The sequence below is a fragment of the Lynx canadensis genome, chromosome D4, assembly GCF_007474595.2.
Source record: "Lynx canadensis isolate LIC74 chromosome D4, mLynCan4.pri.v2, whole genome shotgun sequence".
NCBI classification, from domain to species: domain Eukaryota; kingdom Metazoa; phylum Chordata; class Mammalia; order Carnivora; family Felidae; genus Lynx; species Lynx canadensis.
In genome coordinates, this window is record NC_044315.2 from 85214022 (window position 1) to 85225065 (window position 11044).

An 11044-nucleotide genomic window follows, 5' to 3' on the forward strand; every position below is an offset into this window, starting at 1 on the left:
CTGGGAGTCCCAGGCTTAGAGCGGGAAAGGGGGGAGGTCTGGGTGCTGAGGATGAAAGGGATCTGGACGCCCCAGAGTGGAAAGATGCAAGGGCTGAATCAGTGGAAGGTTGTACGTTAATGAATTCAGCATCCGCTTTCAGAGCCCCCCTCTGGCTGGTACTGTGCCGGGTACAGTGCCCAGGCAGACATGGCTCCTGCTGGAGCAGGTGCATCTTGGAGGGGTTCTTCTTCAGACCATCATTTAGGAGAGACGCAGCAATGGGCCTGGGTGGGCTCAGGGCCCCGACTTGGGGTTGCTCCTCTCTCAGAGCCCAGGAACCCAACAGAAAAGCCAGAATGGACACAGAAGTGGCTTCCCCAAGGGCTTGCGGGAGCCGCACGGACCCCTCTGTGGAGTTGATGTGGGACCAGAGCATCTATACCCGACCATGGTGGTGGTTAAAAATGCCTCCCTGCAGTGCCCCCAAGCCCTGGTGGCATCAGAAAGGCTGCTCAGCCTCTCAGAGCCCCGGTTTGCTCACCTTTAGTGGAAAGACAGCAATACCAGCTTCCTGGGACACAAGGATTTGGTCCCAGCTCGCTGACTCGGGACGTGGTAGCTCCCGCCGCGCCCATCCCCTTACTAGTGACCACAGGGGTCACGGTTGTAATCCATGAGCCCTGAGCTCCAGGCCTGTTCTCCAGCTCTAGGGTGTTCTAGAACCTCAAGAATGGGGAGGGAAGTCCTGGTATCCCCACCCTCCCCTGTGCCCTCAGGCCGCACGAGGACAGCCCTCCTCCAGGTAAAGCAGTTCCACATGCTTGTCGGGACCCCAGCGCTTCCCCTGCCTTCCGCCAGTTTTTCAGAGATCTCTGTAGAACCATAGTCTGAGTGCAAAACAAGGACTCCCATGGGAGGAAAAATAAGAGACCACAAAGTGTCACAAGCCTTGGGCTTGGTTCTCAGTCTCCCCTTCAGGAGCTTGAAGGGGTGGACATATTCGGATTAGCTGGACAGGCCTCCCCAGTACCCAGACGAGCTGCCCTATGGGGACGTGAGGCCCTTCCGTGCCCGCTCCTCACAGGGGCACTGGCTTTGACCTCGCACGGGGGGCTGGGTGCCAGCAGCCAGGCTTCTGGAGACAGAAGGGGACTCAAGCCCTTCAGTGAGGGGTAGAGGCTTCCATCGCTGATATTCTGAGAGGGGTTGAACCGTGGGCACTAAGAGTGAAGGCCTGGGCTGTGAGGAACGAGAGCAGGTGCCAGGACAGGCTTGGGAGGGCAGGGCCACTAAGAACCTCATCCACCTTCCTGTCTGTACGGCGCCAGGCCCGTGTGAACGAGCCTTAAGTGAACCGGACTTCCTGTTGGCCTGAATCCTGGCCCCTTCACTTCTCCTCCACCCGCCTTCACCTGGCCAGGCCTCCGAGGCCCAGCCTGGCCCCTCCGGGCCTGTTCTCGGTGCACCCTTCCAGCTCTTCCATGACCCACCCCAGTGCCAACTTACACTGGCTCATCGGTTCACATTTGCCAGTCTGCCCCCACCTCCGAACTGCACCTGCACGAGAGGAGGGTGCAGACGCTTGTCCGACGCCAGTTGCCCCACCAGCCCTGCCCCTGTCCGTAGGGGCTACTGGGGGCCTGGTCCAGCTTTGCCCTGTCTCTCTCTGGACCTTTGGGAAGTCTGATCCTCCCCTGGGCCTCAGCTTCCATATCTGCACTACTCAGGCACTAGAAATAATCCCTTACTATCTTTTCTCCTCTGGAGCCTCTGATTTGATCATTACTGGATTCAGGGAGGAAGGGTATATACTTGCCCTTTTTTCCCTCCGCAGATCTTCCTCAACTTACAATGGGGCTTTCCTCCCAGTAAATCCATTGTAAGCTGAAAACACCGTGCGTGGAAAACGCACTTAATACGCTTCACTTACCGAACAGCCTAGCTTAGCCTGGCCTACCTTAAACTCCCAGGACACATACAGTAGCCCACAGTTGGGCAGAAGCATCTAACACAAAGCCTGTGTTGTAATAAGCTGTTGACGATCTCCTGCAATTTGTTGGATACTGTACTGAAAGTGACACGCAAGATGGTTGTATGGGGACAGCATGGCCGTCAGCGTATCGGTTGCTGAGACCCGTGGCTGAGGGGCTGCCGGGGAGCTCTAGCTGCCAAACATCAGACGCCAGGACGAGGTTGGGAGGAGTTTCGTTCAGCACATCACTGGCTTTTGCACCTTCTTAATGTCAAAAACATCCAGGTCGAAACGTCGACATCGTAAAGCGGGGACTGTATTATATTCGGTAAAAGTTTTCAGGCAGTGATTCTCCACCTGCCTAACCAGTAAGATCTCCTGGTGCTTCTGGAAAATGCTGATGCTGTCAGGCCAGGCCAGTTGAACCAGAACCATCCCACCGGGGGCAGGGCCCGGGGATCGGTGGCTTTGGTTAAAAACCTTGATTCTGATGCATCAGGAGGACTGGTTTCTTCATTCTCAGGGTGCTTTCACACGAATTGTCCCTGGTGCTTCTCACATCTCTGTGACCAGGTGAGGGTTTGATCACCTCCTTTCTGCCAGGGAGGCTGCAGCTAAGCGACTTAGCCTCCACGGTGCAGCTAGAAGCCAAGGTCGGCATGTCCCATTTCCCAGGATGATGCCCTTGCTATGGCAAAAGGCTTTTGGAAGCTGGGGCGCACGCACTGTAGCTAGAGAGGCCCGATGCCTCAGCTGCAAGGTCTCCCAGACAGAGGCACACGGTGCCTGGGCCCCCGGAAAGCCCCAAAGAGAGCCCCTGACAGTGACGTCTCTTTTCCTGGAGAGACCGACAGGCCCGGGTGCTGTGATGGCCTGTGTCCACCAGAGGGCGCCATGACCTGGCGCTGCTCAGCTGGGCTCTCGGCTTTGCGAACCCAAATGCTTTTTAATTGAAAATTTTTTTAATTCAAAAAGGATTTGCTGTTTGTACGCGAGTGCAGGTTTTCCTTATGCAGGAGACTAATGTCTTGAGTAAACAGATCCGGGCCCAAATCCACCTTCAAAGGTACTCGCTGTTTGCCCAAGGGAGTGAAAGACCTTCCAGAAGCGGCCCTAGTCTCTTGGGCAAACACTTTGGGGCCAGCAATCCCCGGCAGAAGACAGTGTCTGTGGGAAGGGTTATCCGCAGCCTAAGGGGGATTATGTCTGGGGACATATGTTGAAATTTCATTTGGGGAGTTAGAGAAAACAAGAGGTGGGGGGAGTAATGCTTTTCTCCAGCCAAGATAACCTAAAAAGGGAAAGCTCCCAAGGGTAGGATTGGCGGGGGGGGGGGGGGGGGGGGGGGGGGGGGTGCGGGGACAGCAATCTGTGCGCTGCGCCAGGAGCCCTGGCCCGCTGGTGGGGGGAGGGGCGCGCGCGGGCTGTGAATCAGGAAAAGGCAGTGTGTGCACCCGGGACGACTTCTTCGTTCGCGAGGTGCCTTCCGTCCGCTGCCCCAGGCGGACACCTCCCAGGCGTGGCCCTAGAGCAGCCAGAGTGAGGCCTCTCCTGAGCCTTGCCATCTCGGCCCTCTGCCTACCCGCACCCATCCCCACGTCCCGCTTTTGGGTCACAGAATTGCCTGAACTAGTCCCCAGAACAGCAGCAGGCCACCTGGCAGTTGGGTGACAATGAAGGATCCTGGGCTCCACCCCAGACCTTCAGAGTCAGGACATGCGTTCTACCAGGACCTCCAGGGGATCTACATGTGTTCAGGGTTCATCAGCCTGCTAGTCTCTTGCTCTGGGTGCCCTCTCTCCCCGCCCCTGAGGGGTAGCCACGCCGGCCAGTCCACACTGGCACCTTGGCCCACCCAGAACTGCTCCTACGGAGGCCACTAGGTGTTTTCAACCACCCCAGCCCCGGCCCGTGCCGCTCTGGCGCTCATGCCTGCCCTCTGCTCCCCTCGCGGACCCACACCTCCGGGTCCCCCACCCCCACGTGCAGGGCCCGTCCTCATCTTCTGACCCTGTGTGCTTCTCTTGAAGCATCTCCACATCTGTCACTCCAGCTGCCCTTCCCCCCGAGTGCTTCTAATCCCCGACCTTTTATCCCTGGTTCCACGTCTCCCAGCCGGGCTCCTTCCCTTCGGTGCTGCTGGGGACCGCCCTCGGCCACTGGCCGAAATGCACTCCTGCCCTCCCACAACCTGCCTCTCCTCCTGTGTTGCCCCCTTTGGTTAATGGCGCTGGCACGCACATGCTCTGGCCCCGTGCCCAGCACCGGGCGGAGGTGGTGGGTGCTGGTGGAGTCGAGGAGGGAACCTTCCCTGTTGTGATGCACGCGAGCAGCCACCAGGTGGCGGTATTGTCCCAGGCTTCGCCCAAAGGCGGCCTTGTCCGGGGCTGCTCTGCTGGGCCAGCCTCCTGGGGCAGGAGTCCATCCTCGGCCTGTGCCCTGGTCATCAGGGAGCCCAAACGCGAGCGGGTTGGGAGCTGCTTTAATAGCTTTTTCGAAGTAGCCAACAGATGTGCAGTGAGTGCCTGCTTGGCGCCAGGGCCGTACAGGCCCTTAACCTGCTGTAGCTCACGCCGTCTTCCCAGTTGGCCCTGGGAGTAGATTGTGACCCCACTGACTTTTGTGAGGTTTAACTGACATATACCACGAGCTTCAGGTGTCCAACATAACGAACCCATATTTATATAGACGGCAAAATAATCACAATGAGTCAACATCTGTCACCATGGTGACAAATTTTTGTGATGAGACCCTTTAAGATTTATTCTTAGCAACTTCCAAATAAGCAACACAGGATCAACCATAGTCGCCATGCTGTGTGTCACATCTCCTTGACTTATCTTACAACTGGAATTTGTACCTTTTGACCCCTTCGCCCATCCACACGCCCTCCCCTGGCGAGTACCGGTCCGTTCTCTGTACCTGTTAAGTATGGGGTGTTGTGTTTTTGTTTCGTTTTGTTTTCTAGATTGCACAGATCAGTGAGGTCACATGGTATCTTTCTCTGACTTATTTCACTTCACACGATGCCCCAGGGTCCAGCCCTGCTGTTGCAAACGGCAAGATTTCGGTTTTTTTTTTTTTTATGGCTGAATCATATCCCGTGGCACATATATGCCACATCCGTATCCCTTCATCTGTCAGCGGCCACGGAGGCGGTCTCTGGCGTGGCTGCTCTAGATGGTGCTGCCGTGGACGTGGTGCTGCAGGTATCTCGCTGAGTTAGAGTGAAGTGGAATCACCGAGTCCTAGGGGAGTCCTAGGTTCAGGGTTCTCGGGGTCCTCCAGGTGGCGGCACCAGTTTGTGTTCCCAGCAGGGCACAAGGGTTCCCTTTTCTCCACAGCCTCGCCAGCACTTTCTTTTTAATATTTATTTTGGGGACAACGGGAGAGAGAGAATCCCAAGCAGGCCCCGCGCCATCCACACAGAGCCCGACGCGGGGCTCGAACCGGCAAACCGTGAGATACGATCTGAGCCGAAATCAAGAGTCAGAGGAGCCTCAACCGACCGAGCCACCCAAGCACCCCAGCACTTATTTCTTAACGTGACCCCACTTTAGAGATAGCTTCACTAAGGTTCAGAGAGGGGCAGAGACCTGCCTGAGGTCACCCTCCAAAGCCCTTCCCTCTCGCCCCTTCTGGCAACAGACCTTTGTAGGGACCACAGTCACAGCTGCGGCGTAGGCCCTGTGGCTCCGGGCTCAGGAGCCACTCGAGCTATTCAACACAGGGATAGGATGGGGCCAGTGCAGATCTGTGTCCGTCTGTCCTGGGTCAGCCTTTGGGGCCCTTCGGCAGGGGTGGCCTGCTGGACTGCCTACCCACCGTTTCTACTTGAGGGAAAAAGCCTCAGAGGTCTGCTCCCCCTCATTCAGGACTGACCCCTAAAGCCGTCAGCACTTAGCTGTTCTCTGTGCGGTGGGCAGTCACTTGGGGGCAGGGGGCCAGGCCAGGCTTCCTGTCAGCCTCCCCAGTGTCCCCGAGGAAATAGCCTCAGCTGGTGGCCAAGTTCAGCCAGGACCACTCCACTTTGCTCTGTTTTACACAGACGAGCCCTTTTTTAGGGCAATTCTGTTCAGAAGTGTTTAGATGTTATTTAAAATGTTTAACAGGGGTGCCTGGGTGGCTCAGTTAAGCCCCAACCTCAGCTCAGGTCACAAGCTCACAGTTTTTGAGTTCGAACCCCGCATAGGGCTCTCTGCTGTCAGCATGGAACCTGCTTCAGATCCTCTGTCTCCCTGTCTCTCTCTCTGGCCCTCCCCTGCTTGCTCTCTCAAAAATAAACATTTAGAAAATAAAATGTTTAACGACCACTGACCTGATCCAAACTCCTCACTCCTAAACCCCTAGGACCACACGGCTGCCTTGGCACATAACGGGCCGGGCCGCTCGCCACAGGCCCACTCCCAGCCTCTGAAGCCCAGGCCAGCAGGCCCGTGTCTGCTGGAGGGCACTCCTCACCTGTGTCTGCTCTTCTGCCTGGCACACACCCCCATTTCGATGCCCACCGGGTCTTCGGGGGGAACCGTGGGGGCTCCCCGTCCCCCAGCAGAAGTACTTGCCTCTCTGAGTCTCCATTAGACTCCGAGCCCACCTATACATGCTCCTGGGATCTAGGGTCAGGTAAGCTTCCGTCTTAAGCATGAGGTGGCACAGGGCACAGATGTGCCCCTCCGGGTGCCACCCCGGCCCAGGCTGGGTCGCCGGTGTGGGCGCTGTCCCCCGGGAGCCTCGGCTTTCATCAGCTAACCAGGACAGTCACCCACCCTCCAGGGAGCAGCTCTGGGAACTCAGAGAGGTACACGGACCTGTGGGGTGCTGCCCCTTCCCCGCACCGCTCCGGTGTGTCAGCAGCCGTGCCCAGAGAACACGGAGTCAGAGGGCCCCTGGGCAGTTGCGGGATGGGGTGTACCTCGCGCGACCCTCTCCTGCAGGCAGCCTGGCCCGGGGGCAGCGCGTGGCTTCGGGCGCTGCAGCCCCTGGACCAGGACTCCGTCCTCACACCCTGGGCGGCCAGAGCGCGGTCTGCGCACACGCACGCACGCTGGCACCACGCGTGGGCGCACGCTCGGCAAGTTGGCCCCGGGGCCTCCGCGGGCCGGGCCGAGGCCTCCCTGCGGCCTCCTCGCGCACTGACCACGCTTCTCTGTCCGCTCCCTCCCGCAGTATGAGTACAGCTTCCGCACGGAGCAGAGCGCTGCGGCCCGGCTCCCGCCCAGCCCCACGCGGTGTCAGCAGATCCCCCAGTCCTGAGGCCCGGCCGCCACCCCGCCCCCTCGGGGAGAAGACGCAGCCGCCCGACTACTGAGCGCCCCTCCCTCGCCCAGTCCAGTCCCTCCTGCCCGCCCTCACCGCCCCCCCACCCCCGGGGGCTCGCCTGGGAGACTCCGGGCGGCTGAGCGGTTACCTCCTCGGCCATCGGCTTGCCTGACGGGACACCCCCGCCTCCCCGGGGACACTGTTCATAATCTCGACTAATCTGTGTTTGCTGTAGTGACCAGCAGCTCCTGGCGTGTCTGTGTGACGACCAGCCTCCTACACGCGACCCCACCCACCGCGGGAGCCACCCGAGGGCCCCGCGCAATTGCGGAGCTTCCCGGTGACCCGCCGGCTCCCTGTCCTCCTGACTGTTGCCTGCCGCTAAGCTCGCACGTTCCTCCTGGAAGCCTCAGACGGGTGGCAGCGGGGCACAGCCCCCCGCCGGGGCTCCCCCCGCGCCCCAGAACTGACAGCGACAAGCGCCCTGAGCGTTTCATGGCAACCCTGAGGACTCGAGGGAGGAAGGAGCCGGCGGCCCCCGAGCGGCCCCAGGCCCCACCGGTGGCCACCCCTTCACACTCGGCCCCCAACCGACACACTGGACACGCAGAGGTCGTGGCGCAGCCGCCCGGCTGCCCCCACAGAGGACGTCCCCGCTGGGCGAGAAGGCCGAGGGACCTGGTGCTTGCTTGGAGGGGAGTTTTGCTGCCCGGGACACTGTGCTCACCCACCACCCGCCCTGTTCCTCCCAAAGGGCTCATCTCTGCAACGCCCACGTGCCCTGACCCAGAGACGCCCCTCCCTGGGCTGCGGGAAAGAGACCCCGTGGGCTGGTGTCCAGCCGCAGAGGGACGCGGGCACGTGGTCACCCAGCTTCGCAGAGCCAGGCTGCATCCCGATGGGGTCTGCCCACAGCAGGAGTCATTTGTAAAAGTCCGTCTGAGCCAGGTCACCGAACTGGGGCCATGACTGGCCAGTGGCCACACTGGCATCTCCCACAATGCCGGCTGCCAAGTTCAGCCCCACTCGGGTTTGCCATGAGAACAGGGCTGCAGCCACCCCTGGGGGGCTCAGGCCCCCACCTCGACGGCCTGCCTGGTCTAGTTACCAGGGTCTGTCTCGATTCCACAGAATGTTGGGATCTCCCACCTCGGAGGTCACTAGAGGGCAGCAGGAGCTTTGGATGGGAGGCTTGACGTGCATGGGGGGGGGGGGGGGGGGGGGGGGGCTGAGGCCTGGAGAGCAGGGAGGTGCCCCCCCCCCCCATGAAGGTAGCACAGGAGAGCCACAGCCAAGGACGTTCCCCGCCTACCCGTGGCTCCTGGGATGGCACGTGGTGGCTGGGGCAGAACTGGCCAACGTGTGGAGGGTGGGGCAAAAATACCTCCTGTACCTGCCGTCAGCAACGCCAGCTCCAGAACCTCTACCCTCACCACTGTCGCCCCGGATCTTCAAGGCGATACCTCCTGATTTCTGTGCATTACAGAAGCGGGCACCTCTCCCTTCCTCCGCCCAGACCCGGGACGTCCTTGGTGGAGCTGGCCTTCCTGTGCCTCCCACACAGCAAAGCGGCAGGAAAATGCAGGCGGTGTGTGGAACCCCCGGGGTCCAGGAAGCCAAGGGCTATGGTGCTCACCCAGGAAGGAGAGAGCTTCGAACTGGTCTCAGATGTACACGCCGAGATAAGCTAGTTGTGTTTCTGGGGAAACTGGAGGAGTCCCGTGGGGCCCAGAGAACCTGTGTCTCCTGCTGCCTTTTGGACGGGTGGCCGGTCCAAAACCAAGTGACCTGCGTGACCCCAAGCCCAACACAGAGGGACGACCAATTCCTTCTGTACCATTCGCTTGGTGCGTGCGCTTTGTTCACGGCCTAACTGGAAGATTACCATCTGACAGGCAGCGCCCGGCAGCCCTTCTCCCTTGACCGACAGCCAGGGGTTTTAGCGGCTCTCAGGGCCGAAGACGACCACGTGGGAGCCCAAGCGTGGGTGCAAGAAGGCGGAGCTGGGCAGGGAGGGCGGCTGTCCCCCCCCCCCCCGCAACTCCGGGGCCATCCTGCAGTTACGGGATGGGGCTGCGGGGCCACCAGGAAGAGGCCAGACCGGTGTGGATGCAGGCGGCCTGGGGTGACGACCTCCACTGCATGGTAGACATAAGCGACGTGTAACGGTGACTGAACGTCACCCTAAACCATTAGGACAATTAGGCAGTGACCGTGTTAGGGAAAGGTTGGCGTCTGTGGTAGATTTTAGGCTGCTCCCAGCCCTCTTTGCCTCTTGGGGGGGCGGGGGGGGGGCGCGTGCAGACAGCAGGACAGCCCGGACCCCTGGCACACCACTGGAACAAGGCGACCTTTTCTTTCTGGGAGGGCGCATTGCCTCACAAACCCTGTGACCACACAGGCAGGGAAGGACAAGGGTTCTCGGAAGTGTGAAGGGCAGGGGCCGGGCCCTGTGTCCCCCAGCACTCCCCGCCGCTCCCCCAGAGACCAACGAGAGCACGGGCTTCCCTGCTGCCTTCTCTCTTCCATCTGAAAATCCATTCTCTCTCCAAAACCCTTGGAAAGGGCATAGTGCTAATAGGGGGTAAGTAGGTTGCGACGTGTTCATTTGCAAATTTTTATCAAGGCTTTTCCTGCCCCGAGTCCCGGAACCAATATGGGCCACACGCCCCTGCCACCTGGAGAGCTGGGACCAGGTCAGGACCCCCGCCCGCCCCGGCTTCCTTGCTGGCAGTTCTGACCCCTGCACAGTTGGCCACCAGGAGCCCCTGACATTTGCTTCCCCACCCCCCACCCCCCGTGCTGTTCAGAAAGGCAGCACGGCGGGCGACGAGGACTAACACCTACTAAGCACCTGCTCCGTGCCAGGCAGTGGCACATTTCTCCTCTTTAAGCACATTTTCTCCCGTTTTTCTCCCTTGAAAAACACCCAGAAATGGATGTTCGTTGCTCCCGGTTAGAGACGAAGAAGCGGAGACCAGTCCGCGGCACAAAGCTGGCAGGTGGCAGAGACCGGATTTGGGCCCGAGGCTCGTCGGACCCCAGAGCCACTGTGCCGGCTGGGCCAGCATAAGCACACGCCTCACAGCCCCTTTTGGTTCCGGTCCCGTAACGGACCTCCCAGCGCCGCCAGCCACGCTGGTTCCGGCGCGATAGCGTCGCCGCTGCGCCATGGTGCTCGGCAGGGGGCGGGAGCCCAGCTGCCCCCTCGCTCCACCCCGACGACGAGGGCTCCCCTGAGATCCAGGGAGCCCGAGAGCAAAGCAGGGCCTCGACCCGGCAGCCGCGTGCCCACGGGGGTGCGGGGCCGAGCTCTGGCTCCGCCCACTGCCCCCCTGCCGCCCGGGCCTGGAGGCGGCGGCCCCTCCTCCTTGCCCGTCCGGATGCCGCCCCACAGCGGCCGTCGCCGCCAGGAGACGGGGCTTCTGTTCTCCCCGCGACAGGTGTGTGGGCTGCCATGGGACGCTGGGGCCACGGCCGGGCCGCTGTGCCCTCGCCATGGGAACGACGTCCTTACCGTATTTATTTGAGGTGACTCTGTACTTGGCGAAGGGAAGTTTCACTGTGTGATTGTCTGTCTTAATATAATTTGTTAAATAAACGTTTTAACCTTTTCCCGGGCTTGCTGCTGTAGCGCTACGTGAGGGAGGTCGGCGTCCCTCGGGGAGGCTCCAGCATCTTCCCCGGCTCCTGGCCGGGGAGGGGGGGTGGGGGGGTGGGGAGCAGACAGCCACCGCCCGGCCTTCCCACCCGCTAGAAAGCAGCCGTGGGCTTCTCTGCCCGTTTAGTTTAGAGACCTGGTTACGAACCGGAGGAATTCACGAGGGCCTA

At 60.6% G+C, this 11044-nt stretch overlaps 1 protein-coding gene across 1 annotated transcript in view; it reads left to right on the forward strand.

Moving 5' to 3' along the window:
- The window catches only part of MVB12B (multivesicular body subunit 12B), a 193332-nt gene extending 182505 nt beyond the window's left edge, over positions 1 to 10827 (forward strand). The window contains exon 10 of the mRNA XM_030293047.1: positions 7121 to 10827. Within this exon, the coding sequence (XP_030148907.1) occupies positions 7121 to 7207 (87 nt within the window). The 3' untranslated portion in view covers positions 7208 to 10827. The remainder of the gene's footprint in view (positions 1 to 7120) is intronic.
- Positions 10828 to 11044: the final 217 nt, after the last annotated feature.